This window comes from Balaenoptera musculus, chromosome 19 (assembly GCF_009873245.2).
Source record: "Balaenoptera musculus isolate JJ_BM4_2016_0621 chromosome 19, mBalMus1.pri.v3, whole genome shotgun sequence".
Lineage (NCBI taxonomy): Eukaryota > Metazoa > Chordata > Mammalia > Artiodactyla > Balaenopteridae > Balaenoptera > Balaenoptera musculus.
Window position 1 is genome coordinate 3439807 of NC_045803.1, and position 27010 is coordinate 3466816.

The following is a 27010-nucleotide window of genomic DNA, read 5'->3' on the forward strand; positions in this document are numbered from 1 at the left end:
CCAGCAAGTGACAGGACAAGGTGTAAACCCAGCCATGTCTGGCACAAAAAGCCACATTCTCAAGGGTCCTCAACCCCAGATAAAAAGTACTGGGAGTCACAGGGTAGACTACAGTGTCCATCTGCTGAAAAAGCAGGAGCAGAACTCAGGAAGATCCCTGGCTAAGGTTGGAAGGATGAGTTGGAGTTTACCATGGGGAGAAGGGGAGGATGTTAGAAGGAGCAACACAAGCCATAAAGGGACTTCCCTGGTGGTTCAGTAGCTAAGACTCTGCGCTCCCAATGCTCCCAATGCTCCCAATTCAGGGTGCCCAGGTTCGATCCCTGGTCAGGGAACTAGATCTCACATGCCGCAACTAAAAGATGCCATGTGCTGCAACTAAAAAAAAAAAAAAAAAAAAAAAAGATCCTGCGTGCCACAACTAAGACCTGGCTCAGCCAAGTAAATAAATAAATAATAAATAAATAAACAAAAACACAAGCCATATAGACCTGGAGACAACAGAGGACTTGGTGTGGTTCCTGAGGTGTGCTGTTACCATCTCTCTGAAGCCCTGTTGTGTAGCTTGCCCTCTTCCGTGGTTTAAATACTGTCACTGTGGCTGATTTCAAGCCACCAATGTGAAGTCTGAATATAGAGTTGAGAAGAGATGCCTACTACCACACCATCCTATAGTATTTCCCAGAGTAGAACAAGGGTTCCAAAATTTAAGGCAAAGCCAAAACAAAAACAAAAACAAAGTCACCAAAACCAACACACCCAGTAATCAAGATAGTATTTTAATGCAATATTTTTTAAAATTCAAAACTAATGCAAAAAAGAAATACAAGATGGAAAAATAAATAAAATATTAAAAATTTAAAGACAGGATCTGACCCTTCACTTGGACCACTCTGCCTTATCCTAATCCTGGCCCTTGTTCTAATAAAACTTTATTTACAAAAATAGACAGCCCATGGTCCTAGTTTGCCAACTTCATTTTTTAAACTATTGCATTAAAATAGCATTTCCTTCTTACAGGTACAATAGCTGTAAATAACCTTAAGACCATCAATAATTGTAAAATATAATAAAGTAGGAAGTGATGAGTTTTGAGTATGATTACTTTTATTTTAATGTATTTAATTGGAATTTAATTTTTAGTAATTAATTTAGTAAAAAGTTTAATTTTTAGTAATGATTGTGTGTAAAACCAGGTCACAAAATTCCTGAAAATTTAACAACCGGGGCCAGTGCTAGCTGGCCCCAGTACTTCGCTGTGTTTTTCTCACCTGGAGAGAAGCCCTGTGTGATAGAGCCAGGGTGTGAGGGGAAATGGGGCCACAGAGGTCTATAGTTTAAGGTCTAAGCCACCTCAGTTTAATTTGGGTTTATGAAGATTCTGTTCCGTTCTGTCTAAATTTGAATCGGCCCAGGCCTCCAGCTTCCAGAAATTTGGTTCGTCCCCAGCTCCGCCCCAGCCTCTTCCGGCCCCGCCCCTACTCCTCCAGCGCCGTCGTCATGACAACCGCGTCCTCTCGCCCACCACTCCCACAAACCCTTAGCGCTCCCATTGGCTAAAAGTTTGCAACCGGCAGGTCTCCCTCGCTCTCATTGGTCAGTTGATCGCGGTGGTGCCAGCCCGCCCACTCCTATTGGCCGACTGATTGAAAAGGGCGGGGACTATGGGCAGCAGTTGTGTAGGGGCCTTCGGATCCCAGCGCCGCACCGAGAGGGGAGGGAGAGGACGTCTCGGGTTATTTGGAAGGATAAAGGTGAGGGGGGTGTGAAAGGGGCGAGAAGTCAGCAGAGGTGAGAGGGGAATGGGTGGGCAATGCAGACACGATATTTGGGGACTCCCGGGTTGTTTGTCCCGCAGGGCGATGACCACACCAGCGGGCTCGGGCACTGGCTTCGGCTCTGTGTCCTGGTGGGGCCTGTCCCCGGCGGTTGACCTGCAGGCTGAGAGTGAGTCGCCCACTCAGGACCACAAATCATCCGACACAGCGGCTGCTTTCACAGCCTGGCAGACACTAACTTTCTGGCGCTAACGTTCTCTGAGGCTCCAAGGGCGGGGGGTGCCCTCCAGTGGACAGCCTAGATACCTCTGCGAACTACGAGTCCCAGAACGCTTAGAGGCACAGCTCCTTTTAAAACCAAGGCCAGGGGTGCAAGTCCTGCTGGGAGTTGTAGTCCATCGTTCTGGGGGTGGCTTCAGGGGGCCCTCTCCAGGCCACCAGCCCCAGCCCGCTGTCGTCTTGTCAGGTCCTCCTGTGGACCCAGACTCACAGGCCGATACAGAGCACGGGACCCCCGAGCTAAATGTGCTGCTGTTGGGCTCCGTGGATGGGCGACACCTGCTACGGACCCTGGCCCGGGCGGCTCTCTGGCCTCGAAGGAGGTTCCGTGTAAGCTGGGATTATGGGATCCTGGAAGGAGGAGGATGAAGATAAGAGCACAGATTCCTGAGTCCTTGAGGGAGGAGGGAGCTGGGGACCCAGACTCCTAGGTTCTGAGGAGGGAAGGGGCTGGGGTTGGGGACTCCTGGGTTGAAGTGGGAGGGAGAGCCTAAGGATCAAGTCTCCTGAGTAGAGATGGGGAGGAGGGTTCTGAGTGCCCACACTCCTGTGTTTGAAGGAGTGGGGCTGGTGTACAGGTCTCCTGGGTCCTGTGGAAGGAGGGGGCTGAGGTTTCCCACTCCAGGGTCTCCTAGGGGCCAGGAACACAGGTCTCAGAATCATTCTTCCCTGTCCATCCATCCAGTTTTATGTGCTGGAGAATAATATGGAAGCTGTAGCCCGACACGTGCTGATTTTCAGCCTAGCCCTGGAGGATCCTGAGAAGATGGGGTTGCAAGGTCAGCAAAGACCCGGCAATCTGGCCCCCAGCTCCTTCCCCCTCCCTGCAGGAATTCTGGCATTTCAAGGGTGCGGTTAAACATTTTGGACATTGTTCCCTATTTCATCACTTGCTCACTTGTTTGGTAGCCTTAGAGTCTCAGCTTTTCCCACCTTTGAAATGGGGATAAAAGATAATACTTCCTAGAATCATTTCGGGAATTCCAGGAGAAAAGCCACATAAAACTCTCAGAACTGTGCATGACACAGTGCAAGCATCATTCAAAACCTCCTAGCAAGGGAGAAGCCCAAAAGACATCAAAGGGCTTCCTGAGAGGTAGTGAGTCCCCCAGATGTGGGGAGGGTTTGGCTGAGCTGAGCTCAGTCCTGCCCAAAGCCTCCCTCAGGCCTGAGTCTCCCTTAGTTAGAGGTGTGCACCCCAGGGAATCTGCATGGAGGAAGCGGCCTTGGAAGTGAGATTATAAGGAGGAGGGGGAGAAGGAGGATTTGGGTGGGAAATGATTATTTCCCAGTAACAAAAACTTCAGTTTAGTGCCTAGAGCAGAGTGTAGACTCAGGCAGGCTGTGTTCAAATTCTGACTCTGCTTGCTGTGTGACCTTAGTTGCGGCAGGCGAACTCTTAGTTGCAGCATGCATGTAGGATCTAGTTCCCTGACCAGGGATTGAACCCGGGCCGCCTGCATTGGGAGCGCGGAGTCTTATCCACTGCGCCACCAGGGAAGTCCCTTTTATAAGATTCTTAATTAAAATGAAAATATTCAACACTTTAACACACATAGATCTTCATCTCCATCTATATCTATATACAACTTTTCCTTTTTTTTTTTTTTTTTTTTACAACTTTTCCTTTTTTAAGGCAAGGGAAACAAACATGAAATTCAGGATTGGGGTTACCTGCAGGGGGTGGGAAGGAATAGGCGAGGAGACCTAGGTGAGGTGTAAGTTATTCTTCGTGTTCTAGCTATTCGGGTGGGTAGGGAGTTTGCCTGGGTCCGTTGTGCTCATTACACGACTATGGAATAAGAAGATCACTATAAAGTGGGTATGCGTCATCTGCACGGGTCTCATTTCTGGGCTCACTCCTCTGCCCCCTCCTCTAATTTTCTCCCCCCTCCCCGCAGAGAGGAGCGAGACCTTCCTGGAGGTGTGGGGGAACTCGCTGCTGCGCCCGCCTGTGGCCGCCTTCGTGCGCGCCCAGGCCGGCCGCTTGGCTCGCCTCGTCCCGGAGCCCGATCGCCTGGGGGAGCAGCTGCCCTGGCTCAGCCTGGGCGCCCTCAAGGTGCCGCCGCCCGGCCTGCGACCGTCACCGGCGGGGATCCGGGTGGCGGCGGGAAGAATGGGGATGGGCAGTCCAAAAGGGTTTGCGTTGATGGATCGAGCTGAGGGCTCCCCGGCTCCCACAGTGGGATATGGCCCTGGGGGTGGCTTCTACTCTCGGAGCCTCAGTTTCTTCATCTGAGAAAAAAGAGAATCGTTCCCACGCCCTAGGAGGGAAGGGAGGATCAGGTAAGAGAAGCCGCGGTCCCTGCAGCCGCCTCTCCTTCGTTCTGTCTCCACGCGGGCCTGGCCGCGCAGTTCCGCGAGCGCGACGCCCTGGAGGCCGTGTTCCGTTTCTGGGCCGGAGGGGAGAAGGGGCCCGAGGCTTTCCCCATGAGCCGCCTGTGGGACTCGAGGTTGCGCCACTACCTGGGCTCCCGGTACGACGCCCGGCGCGGTGTCAGCGACTGGGACCTGCACATGAAGCTGCACGATCGCGGGGTGAGGGCTGGGAGGAGGGGCCTGGGGTCTCCAGTCCTGGGTGTGTAGGAGGAGGGGCTGGGGCTTGAGGAAGCAGCGGTTGGGGGCCCCGAATCCTGGGTCTGAAGGAAAAGGGTGCCAGAGGCCCTCAGTGCTGGGTCTTTGGGAGGAGATCCTGGGATCCATATACCAGATTCACTGAGGCCTCTTCTTGCATCCCCCCACTCCAGGCCCGAGTCATCCACGCCAGTGAGTTCCGGCGCTGGAGGGACACAGGAGTCGCCTTTGAACTCAGAGACGCCAGCGCTTATCACGTGCCCAACCGGACTCTGGCGTCCGGTCGCCTCCTGAGCCACGTGCGAGTCCACTCCCTGCCCTGGCTGCTGCTTCTTTTCGGGGGCCCAGGAGTCGGAGTCCCGAACATCGACCTCACCCGTCTCCTCTCTCCCTGATTTCCCAGCGCGGGGAGCGCGTAGCAGCGCGCGGGTACTGGGGGGACATCGTCACGGGGCCCTTCGTGGCCTTCGGCATCGAAGCGGACGACGAGACCCTCCTGAGGACCAGCAACGGGCAGCCTATCAAGGTTTGAGGCTGGAGGCGCTGGGGCTGGAGGCGAGTCCGCGAGACCCCGCCCCCTGCCGTCCAGGCGCCGCCCCCTACGCGCCCCCTCTCTACTTCCTAGGGCCAGTCTGGAAGTGTAAGCTTGCCCGCCAGATGCTAGCTCTGGGGGTGGGGGAGTGTGGGGGTGGCGTCCTCTAAGCCTCTCCCCTGCCAGCCCGGCCCCGCGGTCCTAGCCCCGCATCCGGCCACGCCCCTTCTCCCCTAAAGACTGCGGGCGAGATCACGCAGCACAACGTGACGGAGCTGTTCCGAGAGATGGCCGCCTGGGGGCGCCCGAGAGCCGCCCAGGGAGACCCCGGGCAGGTGCAAGGCGACGCGGATGGAAGCCCGGAGCCTGGTAAGCGACGGACTCAGCCTTCTTCCTTGAGATGGGAAGTGGGGCTCGGGTGATCATGTCTGAGAGAGAATGGGACCCGGACCCCCGTCCCGGGCTTCAGGCTCCTGGTGTTTCAAGTCCAAGCATGGACTGATATGGTATCTAATGCCTGGACAAGTGACCTCCCCTTCCCGACATCCGGTCTATTTTTCTCTCTTCTCTTTGAGCTTCTCTCCCTTTCCTAAATCCTCACACCATCCTTAGCATCCTGAATTCCAGTAGTAGAATTCTCATCCTACCTGCAGAAGTCCAAGAGGCTGAGAACATTTTAACAAGGTTAAGCTGGGTCCCAGCTTAACGCTGGAGAGCCCCCCCCCCAAGTCTGGTCGTGCCTCCTTCTACCCATCCCCTAACTTGGCCCTCCCGGGTGAATGGATGTCTTGTGTGGCCATGGGCCAACCACTCTCTTTTCTTCTCTTGAATCTCAGTTGCCTGGTCTGTAAAATGGGTCTCTGCGTGCCAGGCCAATCTTCCCAGAACTTTCCAGGAATTTGCCTAAGAGAAAGGATGAGAAAGGGCTTGAAGACGGACAAGGCGAGTCATCTCCAAGCTTTGTCTGTCTGCCTAACCCTGCCAGTCTTCCCTTCCCCAGCAGCCCCTGTCCCGGAATCCTTTGCGGTCCACTTCCTGTCCCTCGGTTCTGCCCTGACCCTCCACCACAAGAGCTGCTACAAGGGACGGTTCCAGCTTCTCTACATGGCTTGTGGGTAAGAGGGCCTGGGAGGTTCCCAGATTTCCCTCCCCCAACCCCTCTTCCCTCAGACCCAGGAATCCAGGCCTCCAGACCCTCCTTAATCAGTGTCTAGGTCCCCAGCCCGCCTCTTCCCTCAGGACCTAAAAGTCTGAGCCTCGGCCCTCCCCTTTTCTCTCCGCAGGATGGTCCATCTTCTCAGCCCTGAGCTCGGGGCCTGCGTGGCCCCCGGAGGACGCCTCATTGTAGAATTAGCCCAGTGAGCCAGCGGAGAGCAGGGCGGGGAACTTCCAGGCTGGGGGCGGAAAGCCAGGTCCCCTAACACGCCGCTTCCTGGTTCCAGGTTCCTAGTGGACCTGCGGCAGGAGCAGCTGCAGGGGTTCTCCACCCGGGTCGGGGAGCTAGCACAGGCGGCTGGATTCGCCCCACAGCCGGGGGCCAGGCGCTCGCAGACCTTCGCGCGCTTCTACAAGGCCGGAGACTCTGCTCCCAGCCACAAGGACCCAGCTGTGGGATCTGGGACTCCGCCCCCTGAAGTCCTGGCCCCGCCCCTTGAGGCATCCAACCCTCGCCCCGAGGACCTGACTCAGCCCCTTGAAGGCGGGACCCCACCCTCTGAACCCCTCAAACGGCCCTCAGAGTCTCAGGCTTCACTGTTGGAGGCTTTGGTTCCACCCACAGGGAGTCAGACCCCCAAACCAGAGAGTCTGACTGTACCTCCAGAGACCAACTCCCCAATCCCTAACTTCTAAAGTCGGGTCCTAGAATCAGAACGCGCCTCTGGAATACTCAATTATACTCCCAGCATTCTCACTCAGCGCCAGAGGTGTCGCTAGAATTTCAGATTCCATTCCTGGGATTCTATATTTTATTCCTAGAATTCTAGATTGTTCTCTTGAGTTCTACATTCCACTCCCAAGACTCTAAAACCAGCCTGGAGATCCGGCCCTGGGGCTCAGGCCCTCTGCGTGGTCCCGTCATCCCCAGGCATCCCATTCCTAACTAGGGGCTGGGGGTGTCTCCTCTCACAGGCTGGTCAACACTAGGGTGGTCCAAGTAAAGAGAGCCAGATCCTCTTCTCCGTGTGTCCATGTGTCTTTCCTGCCCTCAGTCTGTCTCCAGGGCTGGGAGAGGGGAGGGGCAGGAGTGTTCAAGAGAGGAGACTCGAGACCAGATTTCTGGGTTCCCAAGAGGGCTAGGGGTGAATTTCTCCGTGCTGCCTGCTGAGAGCCTGGGCACCCCACACCTGGATTCTCAAATAAATCAGCAAAATTTATGGATTGGCTAACAGGTTTGGGGCACTGAAACTGACCATAACATGGTAAAAAAAAGTTCCAGCCCTCAAGGAGAATTACAATTTAGTGAGGGGGCGGGGCCTAGACTCCTGGATCTGAGGGAGGAGGACGTTGGGGTCCGAACTCTTGTGTCAGAGGGAAGAGGGGCTGGGGGCCTGGACTCCTGTGTCAGAAGGAAGAGGATTTTGGGGGCCTGGACACCCATCGGGGTCTGAGGATGGAGAGGTTGGGGGTCTGGACTCCTAGGTGGGAGGAGGGAGGGGCTGGATTCCCAGGCCGCCAAGATGGAGGGGTGATCCAGCTGGAGCATGGCCCGCCCCAGCCCTCACGCGCCCCGTTATCTCGAATCCTGGGCAGGGAGAGGAGGGGGCAGCAATATATTTAGTCTCTGTCCTCGCCCTTTATCTCAGTGTCCTCAGTGAGACTTGAGCAGACCGGACGAGACAGAAGCCCCAGGGGCCTTCAAGGTCACTCCGGACGCCCCCTCACTGACCCTCCAAGAGCCCCTTGTCCCCTGCTCTGCCTTCCGCAACCCCTGGCCTGAGACTCAGCATGGCGGACCGGTGAGTGAAGATTGGTAACCGGGACCCCTGAGGCCCGAGACAGTGTCGGGTAGGGGGGTGATCTCCCGGGTTCCTGTGAGGGGTGAGAGCTGCGAGGTTGGACTCCAGGCCTGAGAAGGGAGGTAGGGACAGGACTCCTGGGCATCGGAATGAGGTAAGAGTCTGGGAATCCGACCCCTAGGAGCCGAGAAGCGGCAGCTGGTGGGCCGGACCTGTCGGTCAGAGGGGCCTCTGGGGTCCCTTAGGACACGGCGTGGACAGGACCCAGGCCTACCATTAACCCCCTTTTCCTGGTTTCTCTCCCTCCAGGAGCGGCGATGCGGTGAGAGTCGGCGTGGGCTGGACCCGCCTGGCCAGGGAGGGCGCTGCCGGGAGGGCTCTGGGGCGAGAGGCTGCAGCCCTGGAAGACTGCATGGAGAGGGGCTGGGGAGGGGGGTGTCCCTGTGATAACTCAGCTCCGTTCCCCCAATCCCAGACGGGGGACCCGCGCCCCGCGCCACCCCTTGTACGACGCCGCTCCTCAGCCAACTACCGCGCCTACGCCACGGAGCCGCACGCCAAGGTGAGGGCGGGGCCAGCGCGGTGGGCGGGGCCGGGCGGGACTTCGCAGGGTCTGGATTCGGATTCTTGGGTTACCCGCAGCTTGGGGGGGAGGGGCGGAGCCAGGGCCTTTACCAGACTTTGGTCGTGGGCGGAGCCCAAGCGGATGAGGCGCTTCAGGGGCGGAGTTTATCAGAGGGCTGGGCTCTGATTGGTGAGAGCTTGCCTATGGGCGGAGTCCCGCTGCCCGTGGGAAATGAGATTGCTTAGAGATGGTGGGGGGAGGTGCGTAGCCAGAGACACCACATTGGTGGATGGGAGTGAGGGGCGTGGCTTCCCGTAGACTGAAGGCTGGAGTTGGAGGCGGGACTAAATCTGGACCTGGCTTGAGGGGGCGGGTTCTGAAGCCCCTCCCGGCGTCCTCCTTCGGATCCTCCTCGCTCATCCTTCCTTGCTCTGTCTCACCCCGGCAGAAAAAGTCTAAGATCTCCGCCTCGAGAAAACTGCAGCTGAAGGTGCGATGAGCCTGGGGAGAGCGCCTAGGTGTCTTCAGGGAGCGGGGCTTGGAAGTTGGGTGGGGCTTCGGAAGAGCAAGTGGGCGGGAGGCCCTGCAAGGGAGGGGCGGGGCCTTGGAATGATGGCCATCAACCTTGGGGGGGCAGGTCTCTGGAAGCAGGCCTGGGATTAGAGGGCGGGGCCCGGCGGGGGTGGCTATCCCGCTCTGTCCTCATCCCCATACCTGTGCTACCGTACCCGTCGTCCCCTCCCCAGACCCTGATGCTGCAGATTGCGAAACAGGAGCTGGAGCGGGAAGCAGAGGAGCGGCGAGGAGAGAAGGGGCGTGCTCTGAGCACGCGGTGCCAGCCTCTGGAGCTGGCCGGGCTGGGCTTCGCGGATCTGCAGGTACCCGCTCCAATCAGGGACTCCTGCCTAGCCCGGGATCCGAGGTTCCTACTGTCCGATCTTGCATCCCTTAGGACTCAGGGGTACAGTTACTATGCCCCCTTTCTGCTCAGGACCTTCGGGTCCAATCTCCCAATTCTTACCCTCAGGAGGTCAGAAATGTGGCCTGCAGCTGCCTACAATCTCAAAACCCAGAGGTCGGTTCCTCCAGCCCACTCCAGTCCAGATTCTCAGAACACCTGGCTCTGGAGTTCTGCTTTGTTCGCAGTTCCCCAGGGTCTGGCTTCAATCTACTCCTCCAGGACCAGATGTCCAGGTCCCCAGCTCCTCCTCCCTCAGACCCCAGGAGTCCAGACCCCCAGCCTTCCCCCCACCACGCACACTGCATTCCTCCACCAGGACTTGTGCCGACAGCTCCACGCCCGCGTGGACAAGGTGGATGAGGAGAGATACGACGTGGAGGCGAAAGTCACTAAGAACATCACAGAGGTGGGAGACACTGGGCCGTCTGGGTCGCTTCAGGGTAGGGGGTGATGCCTGGGGCTCTGGTCTCAGCCTGGACCCTTGCAGCTGCTTATGGTTGCAGACACCAGGAGACCCAGGACAACTGTGAGCCTGGCAGGGAGGGGGCAGAAGGATGAGTACAATACGGTCAGGGAATGCTGTTCCAGGCAGAGGGAACAGCACATGCAAAACCCAGGAGATGGGAAAGCGAAAAATATGTTTGTGAAAATGTGTGGCTGGAGCCTCAAGTGTTGGTAAGTGAGTTCAGGTGTGGGCCAGGGAACTGTGAGATGCGTGTAGCTGGACCGGGATGTGTCAGTAGTTTTCAGAGATGAGGCTGGGGCAGATCAGGTTCCAATTTCAGGATGGGGAGCTTGGATTTTGTCTCGAAGGCGGTAGGAGCCTAAGCTAGGTAGAACCTGGATTGGGATAGGAGGGAAGTGCAGGGTGGAAGCGTGAGGCAAAGAGGAAGTGGAAGGAAGGTTCTCCACCTCCCTTTATGGCTGCTACCAGATCGCAGATCTGACCCAGAAGATCTTTGACCTTCGGGGCAAGTTTAAGCGTCCCACTCTGCGTAGAGTGCGGATCTCTGCGGATGCCATGATGCAGGCACTGCTGGGGACCAGGGCTAAGGAGTCCTTAGACCTGCGGGCCCACCTCAAGCAGGTGAAGAAGGAGGACACAGAGAAGGTGAGTGTGGCTATGTCCAGGAAAGGGGGTGCTTAGGGGAGAAGGTGTGTGTGTGTGAGCAATTCTAGGGACCAGCCTGAGGGCAGGTGGCACTTGAAGTTGTGGGGAGAAGTATCTGGTAAGGGTCTTCCACAGGAAGTACAGGAGGGACACAGGAAATGCAAGAGGAAGACAGAATGTAGAAGCGGAAGACAGGAAGTGCATTAGGAAGAATGGAAGTGGCAAAGAGTCAGGAAGTGCGTGATGTCTCCAGGATGTTCATGAGAGAAAAGGAGTGCATGAGGGAGACAGGAAGTCCAAGAGGGAAACAGGACGTGCAGGAGGAAGACAGGAAGTGCAGGAGGGAGACAGGAAATGCAAAGGGGAGACAGGAAGTGCAGGAGGGACACAGGAAGTCCAAGAGGGAGACAAGAAGTGCAGCAGGGAGACAGGAAGTGGGGCAAATTGGAAGGGATCGTCTGAGGGGACAAGAAGTGTTCCAGAGCCAGACTGTGTGAGGGGCATCCGGAATAGAGTGGCCCAGCAGGCGGGAGGGCAAGCGGAGGATATCTGAGAGCCTGTAGACCAGGAAGACACCCTAACCTCTGACCCGTTCCTCCAGGAAAACCGGGAGGTGGGAGACTGGCGCAAGAACATCGATGCGCTGAGTGGAATGGAAGGCCGCAAGAAGAAGTTTGAGGGCTGAGCCGGCCTGTGCGCAGCCCTGGCCCTGGCCCTGAGGACGGCCCCGAGGAATAAAGCTTCTCTCTGAGCTGGGAGTGGCTGTGTGTCTATTACCAGGGGGGCTTAGGTGTGAGAGAGGCGGGAGACCTGAGGGCCAGGCTCCCCCAAAGCCACAGCGCACATCAGGAGCAGAGCTGGGTCTCCACGTGGGGCTGCACAGAGGTGCCGAGACCAGGGCCCAAAGACAGACACACAGGCACGGACAGACTGAGTCAGAGACCCAGGGAGAGAGAGCCAGGCAGAGACCCAAAGCGAGAGGGAAAACAGGCGGAGATTCATAGGAAGAAGTGCACAGGAAGGGGAAACAGAGACAGATATACACAGAGAGACAGAGATGACCTCGCCCTGGAAGAGACAGAAATAAGGACCCACAGAGGGAGAACTGCAGATACAAAGAGACCCCCCACACACACACACACACAAGAACTAGAAAGATAAAAACAGACACAGAGCTAAAGACAGACAGAAACCGAGTCACAGAGAAGCACAGGGACACCTGGAGACACAGACACCAATAGCCAGACATCAAGAGAGGCAGATACTCAGAGACACCGCAGAAATGCAGAGAGAAAAACTGGCGACACAGAGACAGGCAGAGTGAAGAACTCAGAGACAGAGATGCAGAGAGAGGCCCAAAGCCAACCCCTGAGAAATGCATAGAATCAGAAATTCGGAGAGAGACAGACACTGGCACTGAGGGGTGAGGAAGCCCCTAGAGTTCAAGGTTGTGGATTGGCTGGGAAGGGGGAGGGGGATACCAAAAAAGATCAGTGTCCGATGGAGGTGGGGAGTGTGAGGTCCTGTGGGCCTGACACACCCCCTCCCCCTCCCCCTCACACACCTGTTTCCCCGTTTTAGCGCCTGTTGTCACCCGGGTGGAATCCTGGTGGCAGACAAAGGGATGGGGGTGGGGAGGGGGGGAAAGAGAGATGGACAGAGACAGAGGTGGAGAGACGGAGAAGCTGAGACAGACACACACAGAGAAACACAGACGGAAAGTCATAGAGACAAAGGAGAGATAGAGACAGGGAAACGGGGTATGGGAAGTGGAGGCCCAGAGAGACACAGAGAAAGGGACCCCTTCATGGAGCGAGAAGGGGTCCCTTGTACCCCTTTCATCAATAAGCATCCTCCAAGGACCTACTGCGTGCTGAGCCCAGGGGCTTCAGAGCATAGTGTGCCGTGTGATCTGGGAGATGGGGAGCCCGAGGGTGGCCTGACCCAGCCTGGGGTTCCTGGACAATGCTTTTGGGATGGAGGAGAGGCCTTGGAACAGCCAGGAGGTGCCTCGATCCCGAAAGTGGAGCCAGAGTGGGGGCAGGGCAGCCTCTGAGTGTCAGGAAAGGAATTCTCTACCCCTCCCTCTCCCCCTGGGGCGGGGCTGAGCCTCCCACTATAAACTGGGGGTGCTTCAGCCTGCCCGGCAAGACTGCCCCACCGCTCACGCCTCTGCAGACGCAGCCTCAGGTAACGGTCCCAGAGGAACTGGGGATGGAAGGGAACGTATTAGGACTTGGGGGTTATAGAAGCTGGGACTGCAGGGTTTGGGTGTCCCAGAATATAACATCTTAGGACCTCGGAGGTCTGAGTCTGAGGGAATCTCAGAAACTGGGAGTCCCTGGGCTTGGATGACAGACAGTCTGGGTGTCAGAACTGGGGGGCAGTGTCTCAGAATCTGGCGATTTAGGAATCGAGGTCGCAGAGTCTGATGTCTCATGATGGGAGGTATTAGAATTTGTAATGTCATATTTTAGGGTTTCATGAATCAGTCCCCTGAGTTTAGGCATCCAGATTTTGGGGTCTCACAGTCCCGAGGTTTCAGAATTTAGGGGATGTCAAGACCTAGGGGGTCAAGATTTTAGGGCACCCATAATCGGGAGTCTCGACAGTTGGAGTCTCAGAATCTGGAGATATGAGGAGTTACTGGCTTTCAGAATTCATAAATTGGGGTCTGTGGGTATGGGGATTTTGTGGGGTCTCTCAACCTGGACGCCTTGGGGATCTCAGAGATTGGGGAGTCTTAGTATTTAGGGGTCAGGATGAGGTCTGGGGACAGAAGCTGCTCTTATATGTCCTGTCCCCTCCATGGCAGTGGGTGAAGGTGAAAGGAGGCGACAGGTGGGCAGATAACCAGCCAAAGGGGAGGGGACCTGGGGTGGGAGAGGGCAGCGGGTATGATTAATTATCCTAGAACCCCCCCCTCCACGAATACTTCTCAGATGTCCTCTGTGTCACTCTCTACGACATCTCCCCAAAATAGACCCTGGGGGTGGGGCAGCTATTGTCTTCGGGCCACTGTCCCTTCCCAAATACCTTCTCCTAATCCCTACTCAGATCAGGTTCCTACGGACTTGTCATAAGACAAAAGGGGACAGCTGTGGTCAGGGGGCGGGGGCTGCAGCCTTGGGGCTCTGCCCGGACCGTATCTCCCAATGCGCTGTCTTCACCCGCGGTTTAGGAGTCTTTAGGAGTTGGGGGTCCCCAGCCCCTCCTCCCTCAGACCCAGGGGTCCAGACCCCCAGCCCCTCCCCCCTCAGACCCAGGGGTCCAGGCCCCCAGCCCCTCCCCCATCAGACCCAGGAGTCCAGGCCCCCAGCCCCTCCTCCCTCAGACCCAGGAGTCCAGGCTCCCGGCCCCTCCCCCCTCAGACCCAGGGCTCCGGGCCCCCAGCCCCTCCCCCCTCAGACCAGGGGTCCGGGCCCCCAGCCCCTCCTCCCTCAGACCCAGGGGTCCAGGCCCCCAGCCCCTCCCCCATCAGACCCAGGAGTCCAGGCCCCCAGCCCCTCCTCCCTCAGACCCAGGAGTCCAGGCTCCCGGCCCCTCCCCCATCAGACCCAGGAGTCCAGGCCCCCAGCCCCTCCTCCCTCAGACCCAGGAGTCCAGGCTCCCGGCCCCTCCCCCCTCAGACCCAGGGCTCCGGGCCCCCAGCCCCTCCTCCTCTGGGCCCCACCCCACTCCGCCTGTTCTCGGCTGCTCGTAGGTCACACCAGGACACCAGGATGTCGGACGCCGAAGAGCAGGAATATGAGTGAGTGATGCTGGCAGGAGGGCTGGGGCCCTGCAGCGGTGGAGACACCTCCCCCCGCCAAGGCGCCTAACTCTCCCCCTCCCTCTTTCCTTCCCACTCGGGTCCCCAGGGAGCAGCCTGAAGGTGAGTGGAGAGTGGGCTGGCCTTGGGGGGGAGGGGAGGTGGGGACGCCTCGGCGCATCTTAGCCCACCCTGCCCTACGCCCACCCTCCTGGTCCGCACAGCCCGTGGGAAAAGCTCAGTGGGCCCACTTGCAGCTGAGGCCCAGAGGGGTCCCCCCGTCTAGATGAGACTCGAACCCGAGCGCGGGTCTCTGCGCACGTCCCCACTCTTCCCCCATCTGAAGCCCCTTCCGTCCCCGCCCCGGGCTCCTCACGCCGCCTCTTCTCTCCCCCACCCCTTCCAGGAGAGGAGGCTGCGGAGGAGGAGGAGGAAGGTGAGGCCCTGGACTCCGCAGGTCTGGAGCTGGACGCAGGACCGGGGGGCTGGGCGGGCGGGGGACGGGGATCTCGATGGCCTCGGCCTCAGCTCCTTTAACAGCCTCTCCCCTCTCTCCCCTCTCTCCCCTCCCGCATCCGGGCATGGCTGCTCCCCTCCCCCAGCTCCCCACATCCTCGCTTCTCCTCCCGCCCCCTCCCCAGCCCCCGAGGAGCCGGAGCCGGTGGCTGAGCGAGGTAACCGCGGCTGCTTCGCTTCCTGAGGCCGATTTCGGGGGTCCTCAGGGCCCTGACCTCCAAGATGACTCCCTCCCCGCTCCCGTAACCCGTCCCCGTAACCCGCCCCAGGCCCGGTCCTTTAAGCCCCGGAGAGCTCTCGCGCTCTCTGGCGGCCAGGAAGGGAAATAGCCTCGCAACGGCTTTAACCCGTTCCCTTCCTTCTTAAAGGGACCGACACCCAAGCCTTCTTCCCCAGTCTGGAGGAATACTTATAGAAGGGTTGGATGTTTGCGGAGAGGCACCCCTCCCCCCTCTCATCTTCGCCTGTCTGTTACTTGTCTCCTTCATATACATTCAAAGGTTGGGGCGTGGGCTGTAGAAGGGACTAGCGGTGGGAGTCCGTATTCCTCTGTCCCCAAGGGGGAGGGGGCTGGGGACGCAACTCCTGGGTCACCGAGTGAAGAGGGGGCTTGGGGCCTCCCTGCACTGCTAGATCTTGATGGAGGGCAGGAGCTCTGGGTATGTAGAACGAGGGTCTGAGGGTTTGCTTTTTTTTTCTCCTTATGGTCTGGGGGTTTGGACACCTGGGTTCCCAGAGAAGTGGGAGGGGGATCCCCACACCAGTTCTGAATGTATATCTGATGCGTGTGACCCTCTCCCTCCTTTATGGCCACCCCGATTTCCCTTATCCTCTTCCCCCCCCCCCATACCCTTCCCCCAGAGCTGCAGGAGAAGGGAACTGGGCTTGTGGGGACCAAGGCTTGGAGGGGGGTCCCTCCTTTGGATGTGTCATGCCCACCCCAAGAACTCTTGCTAATTATCTTTTTGTATCCCTCCACCAGAAGAGGAGCGCCCCAAACCAAGGTGAGATCCTGGGGGGTGGGGGTCCCAATCATGTCCTCTTAAATATGTCCCCCACCTCCAGAGATAGGGTGCAAGAAAGGCAGAGAAGGAGAGTGGGGAAATGGAAACATAGAAAAGGACAGTGATTCCTTCTTTCCACAAACATTTCTGGTGAACTTCCCACTGTGTTTGGCAAGAGTTAGACTCTTGCTGTCCTGTTGGTGAAACAGACCCAGATACAGCAATGGTAGTGCAGAAGAGGGCCCTATCTGTGCCCTAGGCAATCAAGGAAGGCTTCCCAGGGGAGGTGATGCCGAGTCCTGAGGGCGGAGTCCTTCAGTTTGCTAGCTGAAGGAAGTAGAAGGGAGATTGTAGATGACGAAGCGGAGTGGTGTGTGCAAAGTCCAGTAGCTGGATCTAGGCTAGTTTTTCAGGGAACAGATGCAGACACAGGTCATTCTGATGAGAAAGATCCAAACTAGGCAGACCAGTGAATTCTGTGAGGGCTCACCCCTGGAGGGTGTGACATTGGGGACAAAGCTTGGAGATGCAAGGAAGCAGCAATCGAGCATGAGATGCAGAAATTCTCTGGGGCACCGGGGAGCCATGGAAGGGCTGTCCTCAATTCAGGGAGTCTATCCCCCCAAATCCCCGCCCTCCCTGCCAGAGGAAGAGGCCGGCAAGTGCCTTCTCATTGGGTTCACTGCCTGGAGTGGCGTGATTAGTGGTCAATTTCAGAGGGGGCCGAGGATCAGATCTGGCTGAGAGCACAGGGGCACATGAAAGCACAGGTGTGCTTCAGTGTCAGGGAAAGCTTGTTGGAGGAGGGAAGGTCTCAGGGGTGGAGTATATCAGGGGAAGGGCATTGTAGGCAGAGCAAACGGAGTGTGCAAAGGCCCGGGGGCACAAAGGCACATGACATGGCCAGGGAACTGTAGGATGTGGTGAGTTTTCAAGGGGAAAAGGCCTAAGCTGGAGCAGAGGGCATAGGGTGGAAAGGGGCCACAGACTGAGAGACCCACAGGTTGATGAGCTCAGTTGGGGCAGGGTGTGTGCAAAGGTAGGAAATGTTCAGGAAGCGTCTGTTTACTGGAGTCTGGGGTTTGGGAGAGAGTCTGGGCTGGAGACAGAGTTGGTGAATCCTCGGTAATTGATGATAATCGAAGTCACAGGGGTGAATGACATTAATCACAAGAGTGTCCCACGAATGAATCAAAGGGCAAAACTCTCTTAATCTGAATAATAGAAATTGTTGCTTTTTATTAAGCCAGGAAAGATGAAGCATAATTTGTTTAAAATTCTCTTTGATCATTGAATGACCAAAAAAGGAAACAAAAAGTCAAATATATGAGGGTTTTTTTCATTCCTTAAGTTAAACTTTAAAACTGTATTTAAGGAATCAAATCTTACAAAATCCTGGAAGGTTTTGGTAATGATGATGATAATTTCAAGGAAATTAATAAAATACCTATTGATTTTAAAGTGTATTTTATTCAATAGTTTTGGTATCTTGCCATGGAGGATACTAGCCCAGCCTAGCAGAAAAGTGCAATATGTATAGCGTATTTTAAAAGTTATATTCCATAATCATTTTGAAATGCTGGGCAAACATAAAAAAAAATCCCATACAAAGTTATTTGCATTTAATTCAGTTAATCAGGCATTTTGAAAGCTAATTGATTAAAACACTGTAATATGATTGAAATTTTGTAACATTTTAATGTTATTTTTACTCTACTGTGAAAAGTTTTTTATACGATATACACACCCTAGTTTATTTTTGTGTCTTAGTGTGGACTTACAAGTTTACTACAGGTATCCTGAGCCAGGAACACAATCAGGTTTCAGGCCAGTTTGATACTGGCTATTCTTAATTTTCATATGAGTGTAGGACTTCAAACCAAATGTTATGTCAGTGGGACTGTGCTGTCTGTGGAAGTTAATAGATTACATGATCATTTTCTTCAGACTTGAAGGAGAGTGATAAATAAGATTTGGAGTCATAGGGTACTGATGTACAATTTAAGGATTAAAGTTTCTTATAAATCAATTGTGAACAATGAATTATTAAATTAAATGTTGACTTCCTAGTATAAAACTGCAAGAATAAAAATAAATTCTCCAGCTTAAAAAAAAAAGAAAGAAAGAAAGAAAGAGAAAATTCCAGGAAGTGGGAGTGCCCAGGGCAGGAAATCAAGGAGAGGACAAGGGCAGCCCCCCAGAGCAGCACCACCCAATACAAATACAATGCAAGCCACATATGTAATAACTTAAAAAACAATTTTTTTTTACTAGCAGCCTTTTAAGAAGTAAACCCAAACAGGTAAAATTAATCCCAATAGCGTATTTTACTCAACCTGTTATAGCCAAAATCTCGTAATTTCAACATTAATCCATATAAAACGTTATTAGTAAAATATTTTACATTCTTTTGTTCAACCAAGTCTGTGAAATCCAGTGCATTTCACTGACAGCCCCTCTGATCTGGACCAGCCACATTCCAGGCGCTCAGCGCACGTGTGGCTGTTGCAGCCCAGCAGGGAGGTCAGACTACTCAGTGTTTCTTCTCTTCTGTCCACTCAGCCGGCCCGTGGTACCTCCGCTGATCCCCCCAAAGATCCCAGAGGGGGAACGTGTGGACTTCGATGTAAGTAACAGACATCCCATCCCAGCAGGGGCTGCTAGCCTATAGGGTGCAAATTAGGAAGAGGCGCCCCTTCCTAGCCACTGTTTTTTGTTGGTTTTTGTCTTTTCCCTTTTGTTTGTTTGTTTCCTATCCCCTTCTTTCGGAATTGTGCCTTGACAGCCCCTTAGTTTAGTGTCAGAATACGATGCTTTGCTGCCATCTGCTGGAAACATAGTGCATGGCAGACGTCTGTCCCAGCTGTCAACGCCACCAATTCTTTTTTTTTTTTTTTTTTTTTAATTTATTTTTGCCTGCGTTGCTCTGCGCGGGCTTTCTCTAGTTGCAGAGCGAGCGGGGGCCACTCTTCGTTGCGGTGCGCGGGCTTCTCATTGCGGTGGCTTCTCTTGTTGCGGAGCACGGGCTCTAGGCGCACAGGCTTCAGTAGTTGTGGCTCACGGGCTCTAGAGCGCAGGCTCAGTAGTTGTGGCGCACGGGCTTAGTTGCTCTGTGGCATGTGGTGTCTTCCCAGACTAGGGCTCAAACATGTGTGCCCTGCATTGGCAGACGGATTCTTAACCACTGGGCCACCAGGGAAGCCCAACCACACCAATTCTTGCTGCAAAGGGCTCCCCCTCCTGATGCTTCTCAGAAGTGCTGAGAGGTTGGCGCCCTCTTGGGGCACCACCTGGGGAATGACCGTGCTCCCACCCTCTGTCCCCTAGGACATCCACCGGAAGCGCATGGAAAAAGATCTGCTGGAGCTGCAGACGCTCATTGATGTGCATTTTGAACAGCGGAAGAAAGAGGAAGAGGAGCTTGTGGCGCTAAAAGAACGCATTGTGAGTCAAGGGAGGTGGGGTTCCCCAAATTCTTCTCCCTCCTTCCATCCGTTGGGTCTTGGGAGATACGTTCCCGTCCACTACAGACCCAAGGCTGAAACTTTTGGGAAAGTACCCAAGTTGGTGCCCATCGCCACTCTTGACCTACCCTGGGAAGTGATAAAGGGGGTGCCTGGTGGTCCCTGCACCCCCTCATTCTTCTCTCTCCCCCAGGAGCGGCGCCGGTCGGAGAGAGCTGAGCAACAGCGCTTCAGAACCGAGAAGGAGCGCGAGCGTCAGGCTAAGCTGGTGGTGGGTGTTTCCCCTCCTCCTGGAGCCCAAATGTTACTTTTTCAGCTGGACACTGCAATTTTCCACTCATAATATTCTCTGTGATCCCATAAAAGTCCTCATGCTGTATTATTCAAGGGTCTTTCTGTTGGAAGGGACAGAAACTCCAACCCAAACTGAACTTAGCAGAAAGAGAACTTTATTGGCTCATATAACTAAAAGGTCTAGAGCATGGCTTGCTTCAGGCATGGCTGGATCAAGGGACTCAAATAATATCACAAAGACCCAGCTTTTATCTTCCCATCTTGGCCAATATTTCTGTGGACAATGTGTCCAGGAGGGTGCGCAACTCATCCTGGTTTGCCTGGCACTTTCCTGGTCTGAGCCCTGAAAATCCTGCATCCCGTCAGTCCCAGGCAAACCAGATGGTTCCCAGGCAGGGGTGGCAAATGGCCACCAGCAGCTCTGGCTTAAACTCATCTTTTCTCTGTCTCCTGCACAAATCCTGGGATGTTTTCAGATTGTTCACCTGTCCACTGTGGAGTGAATCACTGGCTAGTTGGGAGACAGTGGCTAGAATGCTTCCATTGGTTTAACCCTTGAAAACATGACCTGACTTGGCATCAGGAGTGGCTCACTCAAACCACTTTTTTTTTTTTTTGCCACGCTGCGCGGCACGTGGGATCTTAGTTCCCCGACCAGGGATCGAACCCATGCCCCCTCACAGAGTCTTAACCACTGGACCACCAGCGAAGTCCCTCAAACCACTTTATTTATTTATTTATTTATTGGCTGCATTGGGTCTTCGTTGCTGCGTGTGGGCTTTCTCTAGTTGCAGTGAGCGGGGGCTACTCTTCGTTGCGGTGCACGGGCTTCTCACTGCGGTGGCTTGTCTTGTTTCAGAGCACGGGCTCTAGACATGTGGACTTCACTAGTTGTGGCACGCAGGCTCAGTAGGTGTGGCTTGTGGGCTCTAGAGCACAGGCTCAGTAGTTGTGGCGCACAGGCTTAGTTGCTCCATGACATGTGGGATAGTCCCGGACCAGGGCTCGAACCCGTGTCCCCTGCATTGGCAGGCGGATTCTTAACCACTGTGCCACCAGGGAAGCCCCCTGAAACCACTTTTAAAGAACAGGAAACGGGTGGTGTGGTACACAAAGGACTGGTCTCCCCAAAATGTCCACATCTTAATTCCCAGAGACTGTGAATATGGGAACCTACCTGGCAAAAGGGACTTTGTAGGTATGATTAAGTTAAGGATCTTGAGATCGGGAGATTCTCCTGGATTTTCTGGGTGAGCCCAATGTTATCACAAGGGTCCTTATACAAGGGAGGACCTTTGAAGATGGAGGAAGTGGCCCCGAGCCAAGGGATGCAGGCGGCCCCTAGAAGCCAGAAGAGCAAAGGGAGAGAATCTCCCCTAATGCCTCCAGAAGGACCCAGCCGTGTCCATACCTTGACTTAGCTCATGAGACCCATTTCAGACTTCTGACCTGCAGAACTATAAGCTGATAAACTTTCATTGTTTTAAGCCACTCTGTTTGCAAATTACAGCAGCGAGAGGAAATTAATTCAGGTGGGGAATCCTGGACAAGTGAAACACCATCATACCCATCTCACCTGCCTCTCCAGTGGGGAGGGGGCTTTGGTCTGGACAAGCCACTAATTCTGGAACATGCAATGCAGACTTTCTGGTTGTGGTAATGCCTTAGTGAAGGCATTCTAGAACCTCTTCCTCAGGCTCAAGGCCAAGAGCCTCTTTACTGCCCCAAACCCCCCGACTCCCATCACAAGTTACCTTCCATGACCCTCTGAGGACAGTCATTCTCCTCTCATGAGACTAAGGAAGAGTAAGTCCCAGAGAGGGTATGTGCCTGCACTGAGGTCACACAGCAAAGATCACCATTGGCCATTTCAGGTTGGAGCATGCAGAAAAAGCAAGCACATCCCTCCACTAGTTTAATATTTTCCTTGGGGGTGGTATATAAAGTCTCAAAGAGGAGGAAGGACTTGCAGGTGGTCACACAGCCAGGCCTGGAAAGGTGAGGAGGGGACTGTCAGCATCCTTGCCTGTTCTGATATTGACCTTGTTTTACGCTTGGGTCTGATTGATCCCCGCTTCACTCAGTGCAGAAGAGGGCCCCCTCCCACGTGCCCATCTCAGACCCCCTCCCCTCTCAGTCCAGGGTGCTGGAGGGAGGCCCAGGAATTAAACCCTTTCTTCCCGCAGGAGGAGAAGATGCGGAAGGAAGAGGAAGAGGCCAAGAAGCGGGCGGAGGACGACGCCAAGAAGAAGAAGGTTCTGTCCAACATTGGGGCCCACTTTGGGGGCTACCTGGTCAAGGTGAGCTCAGCCTGCTGGGGCCTCAACCGGAAACGGGTGGTGTGGTGCGCAAAGGACTGGTCTCCCTAAGGCGTGGGAGGAGGGGCTGGGGGCCCGGACCCCTGGGTCTGAGGGTGGAGGGGCTGGGGGTCTGGGCTGATGGAGGAGGGGCTTGTGGCCCGGACCCCTGGGTCTGAGGGTGGAGGGAATGGGGGCCCAGACCCTTGGGTCTGAGGAGGGAGGGTTGGGGGTTCCGGAACCCTTGGTGTGAGGGGGGAGGCACTGGGGGCCTGGACCCCTGGGTCAGAGGGGCGAGGGGCTGGGGGCTGGGACCCCTGCGTGTGAAGGGGGAGGGGTTGGTGGTCTGGGTTGAAGGAGGAGGGGCTGGGGGTCGGGACACCTGGGTCTGAGGGAGGAGGAGCTGGGGGCCTGGACCCCTGGGTCTGAGGGAGGAGGGGCTGGGGACCCGGACCCCGGGTCCCGAGGTGCGGAGCCATCCGGATGACCCATCCCCCAGCTCACGATGTCCTTTCCAACCGTCAGGTAGAACAGAAGCGGGGTAAGCGCCAGACAGGGCGTGAGACGAAAGTGCGCGTCTTGTCGGAGCGTAAAAAGCCTCTGAACATCGACCGCATGGGAGAAGAACAGCTCCGGTAGGTGGGAGAGGCCTGGGTATGAGACAGGCAGATAAGGGGATGCCTGACCCAGATCCGAGTTGGGCAGAAGCCCTGGTGCTGTGTGACTTTGGGCAAGTGTCTCTCCCTCTCTGCGCCCCTGTAGACTCCCCTGTGGAATGTTTCACTGATATAGGACCCATGTTTTGTGGGTGCCGAGACCTGTAGAGTCTGGGTGATAATACGGAAGCCAGACAACAGATCTGACCAAAATTTAGGAGATGATGGTGTTTTGATGTCCCCTGGGAACTCTGAATGGGCCCCATCTTTTACCTGAATTAAAGCCAGACGCACTGGCAACAGTTTTCCAGCCACATCTCTTCTGGATGGGGCTCTATCTTGCCCTTCACAGCTCACTGTCTGCACAGCCTGCATCTCGTGATAAGCCACCTGAGGGAAGGCCGGGGAGGGTCTTTCCTTCGGGGCCCTCGTCTGCGTCTTGACATTTTCTGGCCCAGGCACAGACTTTAAAGTCAGAAACATCCACCACCTCATAGGCAGCACAGTGATGGGGTTTGGAGCTCAACATCTGAAACCACTTGCCAGGGGCTCAGTGCCGGCTGCACCACTTACAGCTGTGTGATCTTAGGCACGTTGTTTACCTTCTGTGAGCCTTGCTTCCCTCACCGGTAAAATGAGGCTGTGATAACAAAATCTACATCACAGAGCAGTGGAAGGTCAGTGAGCCCATCACCATCGTCATCATAACGGCAGCAGCAGCCCCCTGTGGAGGGCTTACAACCCTACGAGGCAGATACTATAATACTGTTATCACCCTCATGTTAAAGATAAGCAAGCCACTGGAACATACAAAAAAAAAAAAAAAAAAAAAGAGCAACCCTAGGCACAGAGAGGTTGAGTAACCTTTCCAGGGTTGCACACCTTGCAAGTGGAAGAGTGGGGATTTGAACCCAGGCAGTCTGGTGCGGTAGTCTGTGCTCTTCATCACTCTTTTACAAAGTGGTGTGATGGTAAATGTTTAACACGTGGATCTCCAGGGCCTAAAAGTCCACATCTTAGCATTTGCTCACTTCCACGGTGTAAATACTCCCACCGTGCTGATTTCAAACTACCAGTGTGAGAACAGTGCACTCGGAGTCGGGAAAGGATGCGCAGATTTGGCTCCAGCCCACCACTGGCGATGTGCCGTCCTTCCCCAGTCACGTTATCACAGGGCCTAGCACTAAATAACAGGTCGCTAAAGTTCCTTTTTCCTCCTCTTTCCTTCCCTCACCACACATCCACTCATAATTTGGGCCTACTAATTTTTTTTTTAAATTTTATTTATTTATTTATTTATTTTTGGCTGTGTTGGGTCTTCGTTTCTGTGCAAGGGCTTTTCTCTAGTTGCGGCGAGCGGGGGCCACTCTTCATCGCGGTGCGCGGGCCTCTCACTATCGCGGCCTGTCTTGTTACAGAGCACAGGCTCCAGACGCGCAGGCTCAGCAATTGTGGCTCACGGGCCTAGTTGCTCCGCGGCATGTGGGATCTTCCCAGACCAGGGCTCGAACCCGTGTCCCCTGCATTGTCAGGCAGATTCTCAACCACTGCGCCACCAGGGAAGCCCAGGGGTCTACTAATATTTTTTGAGGATCTCAAGTTATTTAAGTTTTATTTATTAGATAGAGGTCATGTGATGGTCTATAAAATTTTAAAGTAAAATACACCACGGAAGAGACAGCATTTGAAGACCATTAGCTGGCAAAAGAAAACAAAGACTGCTAGTAAGAATAAAAAGAATAGTAACAACTAGCTTTGTCGAGTATTTAGCATGTGCCAGGTACTTTATACCTATTCTCTCATTCTATAACAGTTCAAGGCAGTAGATTTTTAAGTTCAGAATAAGTTTGGCCTCTAATAACTGAGATCTGACTATAGCAGCCTAAAATATAGAGGTTTGTTTTCTCACGTAGAAGAAATCTGTAGTCCATAGCTGGTATGGCAACTCTACAAAATCATTAGAGACTCAGGCTCCTATTTTTCTGCTCCACTACTTTTAGCCCAATATTTCTGTCCTCAAAATCACCTCATGGTCCAATGTGGCTGCTGGAGTTCCAGCCATCACATCCAAGCAGCAGAAATTACAAAGCAAAACCCACAAAGTCTTACCTGGAAGCTCCACCCAATGACCTACTTTCATCCCATTGGCTACCCTACCTGTAAGGGAGATTGGGGAGAGAAACTTTTTAACTGAGCCTACTGCAAAAAATTCGATTTCTAGGGAAGAAAGGGAGAAGGTGGGCAACCAGCCATTTCTTTCACCGTTTGATTTCTACATTTTTCTGGAGAGGGAAAAAGGATCCTAGGGGGAGTCACTTGGCCATAGTCACAAACCAGAGAATTCCAAAGCTGGTATTTGAACCAAGGCTTTCTGACTCCAGGGCCTAGGCCCTTAACCATGCTCATTCTCCCTTAGAGAAACGTGAGCTCTCTGTTTTGGATATGGAGAAGTGGGCAGAGATTTTAAAACCCCTTGCTGCAATTCACTTTGAATATCGTGGCCTCCAATATTAACAAAATGGCACCAATAATGTCGAACTCAGAGACTCGCTGTGTGGCTTTGAACAGTTCCCTCAGCCTCTTTGGGCTCATGGCCTGGCCTGGCTCCCTTCCATGACAGCCCTTCTACCCTGCCAGGGAGAAGGCCCAGGAACTGTCGGACTGGATCCACCAGTTGGAGTCCGAGAAGTTTGACCTGATGGAGAAGATGAAGCAGCAGAAATATGAGGTGAGACCCATCTCTGCTGAAGGCCAGGCTGGGCTGGGGATGGCTGGGTGGGGGGCTGGGCTGGGGCTGGGTAGGGGGTGAGCGGGCCTGTCCCTCCGGCTGTGCCAGAATCTCCCTCCTGTCTCTGCAGATCAATGTTCTGTACAATCGCATCAGCCACGCCCAGAAGTTGTAAGTGTGAACCCGGCCCTGAGCCCCACACCCCTCCCTCTGACCCTTGGGGCCTCTCTTTCCTTTCCTCTTGCTGTCCCTTACTCTGAGTTTCAGTTCTCCACCCCTTCTTGGGGGCTCTGTCTTTGTCCCTCTTTCTCTGGGACGGTCTCGTAATCTGTCCTTTCCTCTCCACCCTCCAGCTCTCTTCTGGGGTCTCAATGCCCGTTTCTATGTCCCTCTAAATCACTGGTTCTCGGGGCGGGGGTGATCTTGCCCCTGAGCCCGGGGACATCGGGGGATGTCTGGAACCTGTTTGGGGAGGGGGACACTACTGGCACCCAGTGGGCGGAGCCCAGGGCTGCTGTTGCACGTCCTACAACGCACAGGACGGCCCCCACCACAGAATGATCCGGCCCCTGAATGTCGCTCGTGCTGAGGTTGAGAAGCCCGGCTTTTCCTCTGTTTCTTGTTCTGTCTCCCCTCTCTCCTTCCCTCCCTCCCTCCCCTCTGCCTTCTCTTCATCTTCTCTCTCCATCTCACTTTCCATCTTTCTGTCTCTTTCACCCCAGCCTCCCCGACCCTCTCTCAGTCACTCACCCTTTCCTTCCCCCTTCCCTGTACCCATCCATAAATATTTATCAGCGCCCACATGAGCATCCCGAGCTCACCCGCTGACACCAACTCCTACCCGCCTGTGGGCCTGTGACCACTAATCACGCCACTCCAGGCAGTGAACCCAATGAGAAGGCACTTGCCGGCCTCTTCCTCTGGCGGGGAGGGCGGGGATTTGGGGGGATGGACTCCCTGAATTGAGGACAGGGACCCATCTCAGAGGTGGGTCAGGGAGGCCTTCCTTCCTGACACCCCTGCTTCTCCTACAGCCGGAAGGGGGCCGGGAAGGGCCGCGTCGGAGGCCGCTGGAAGTGAGGATCTGGGCGCTGACCCCCCGACCCCCCTCCAGGCACCCGGGAGCCCTGGGAGTGGGTGTCCCATCTGTGGCTTGAAATAAATGCTCCCCCTGCAGCACCTGCTGTTCTTTGATTGTTATTGTTAGAACCTTCAACAATCATGACGGTGATGTGTAAGGTTGAACCCTCACACACAGCTGGCAGGAATGGAAAATGGGGCTGCCGCTTTGGAAAACGGTCCAGCGGTTCCTCAAAAAGTTAAACGTAGAGTTACCATAGGACCCAGCAATTCTGCCCCAAGAGAACTGAAAATCTGTCCTCACAAAAACTTGTACAGGAATCTTGGCAGCGTTACTCACGATAGCCAAGAGGTGGAAACAACCCAAACGTCCGTCCACTGGTGAATGGATACAAGGGAATATCATTCAGCCATAAAAACGAATGAGGCTCTGACACAGGCTACAATGTAGATGAGTCTCCAA

At 54.8% G+C, this 27010-nt stretch overlaps 3 protein-coding genes across 12 annotated transcripts; all 3 read left to right on the top strand.

The window, feature by feature from the left end:
• Positions 1 to 1686: 1686 nt before the first annotated feature.
• Positions 1687 to 8041, top strand: DNAAF3 (dynein axonemal assembly factor 3). The gene is made up of 13 exons (XM_036834457.1): positions 1687 to 1754; positions 1859 to 1947; positions 2245 to 2387; positions 2743 to 2836; positions 3959 to 4116; positions 4413 to 4595; positions 4805 to 4930; positions 5035 to 5157; positions 5403 to 5532; positions 6164 to 6278; positions 6447 to 6521; positions 6606 to 7463; positions 7968 to 8041. Exons 2-12 carry the CDS (start codon positions 1863 to 1865, stop codon positions 7012 to 7014), a joined length of 1641 nt encoding a protein of 546 aa, XP_036690352.1. The 5' UTR covers positions 1687 to 1754; positions 1859 to 1862; the 3' UTR covers positions 7015 to 7463; positions 7968 to 8041.
• On the top strand, positions 7968 to 11515 carry TNNI3 (troponin I3, cardiac type). The gene is made up of 8 exons (XM_036834470.1): positions 7968 to 8120; positions 8430 to 8442; positions 8596 to 8682; positions 9134 to 9175; positions 9432 to 9563; positions 9963 to 10052; positions 10581 to 10757; positions 11359 to 11515. The coding sequence occupies exons 1-8, from the start codon at positions 8110 to 8112 to the stop codon at positions 11440 to 11442; spliced, it is 636 nt and encodes a 211-aa protein (XP_036690365.1). The 5' UTR covers positions 7968 to 8109; the 3' UTR covers positions 11443 to 11515.
• Positions 11516 to 12855: 1340 nt separating this feature from the next.
• Positions 12856 to 26646, top strand: TNNT1 (troponin T1, slow skeletal type). Of its 10 annotated transcripts, none has more exons than XM_036834572.1 (14): positions 12856 to 12947; positions 14461 to 14508; positions 14618 to 14631; positions 14915 to 14965; positions 15111 to 15182; positions 16007 to 16028; positions 18591 to 18654; positions 19356 to 19472; positions 19686 to 19763; positions 21973 to 22086; positions 22609 to 22718; positions 25377 to 25467; positions 25598 to 25638; positions 26502 to 26646. In XM_036834572.1, exons 2-14 carry the CDS (start codon positions 14480 to 14482, stop codon positions 26545 to 26547), a joined length of 849 nt encoding a protein of 282 aa, XP_036690467.1. In that variant the 5' UTR covers positions 12856 to 12947; positions 14461 to 14479; the 3' UTR covers positions 26548 to 26646. The 10 variants fall into 10 exon arrangements, with proteins under 10 accessions (XP_036690467.1, XP_036690470.1, XP_036690472.1 ...); XM_036834575.1 differs by having other exon boundaries at positions 14915 to 14944; XM_036834571.1 differs by having other exon boundaries at positions 12869 to 12947; positions 14609 to 14631.
• The last annotated feature ends 364 nt before the right edge of the window (positions 26647 to 27010 follow it).

Excerpts from the sequence above, each read along its gene's own strand:
- DNAAF3 (XM_036834457.1), top strand. The coding sequence starts at position 1,863 with ATGACCACACCAGCGGGCTCGGGCACTGGCTTCGGCTCTGTGTCCTGG. Across the intron at positions 4,931-5,034 it reads CCGGTCGCCTCCTGAGCCAC|CGCGGGGAGCGCGTAGCAGC; the intron begins GTGCGAGTCCAC and ends CTGATTTCCCAG. Across the intron at positions 6,279-6,446 it reads CTTCTCTACATGGCTTGTGG|GATGGTCCATCTTCTCAGCC; the intron begins GTAAGAGGGCCT and ends TTCTCTCCGCAG.
- TNNI3 (XM_036834470.1), top strand. Across the intron at positions 10,053-10,580 it reads TCACTAAGAACATCACAGAG|ATCGCAGATCTGACCCAGAA; the intron begins GTGGGAGACACT and ends GGCTGCTACCAG. Across the intron at positions 10,758-11,358 it reads AGAAGGAGGACACAGAGAAG|GAAAACCGGGAGGTGGGAGA; the intron begins GTGAGTGTGGCT and ends CCGTTCCTCCAG.
- TNNT1 (XM_036834571.1), top strand. The coding sequence starts at position 14,480 with ATGTCGGACGCCGAAGAGCAGGAATATGA. Across the intron at positions 16,029-18,590 it reads GAGGAGCGCCCCAAACCAAG|CCGGCCCGTGGTACCTCCGC; the intron begins GTGAGATCCTGG and ends CTGTCCACTCAG. Across the intron at positions 18,655-19,355 it reads GGGAACGTGTGGACTTCGAT|GACATCCACCGGAAGCGCAT; the intron begins GTAAGTAACAGA and ends TCTGTCCCCTAG.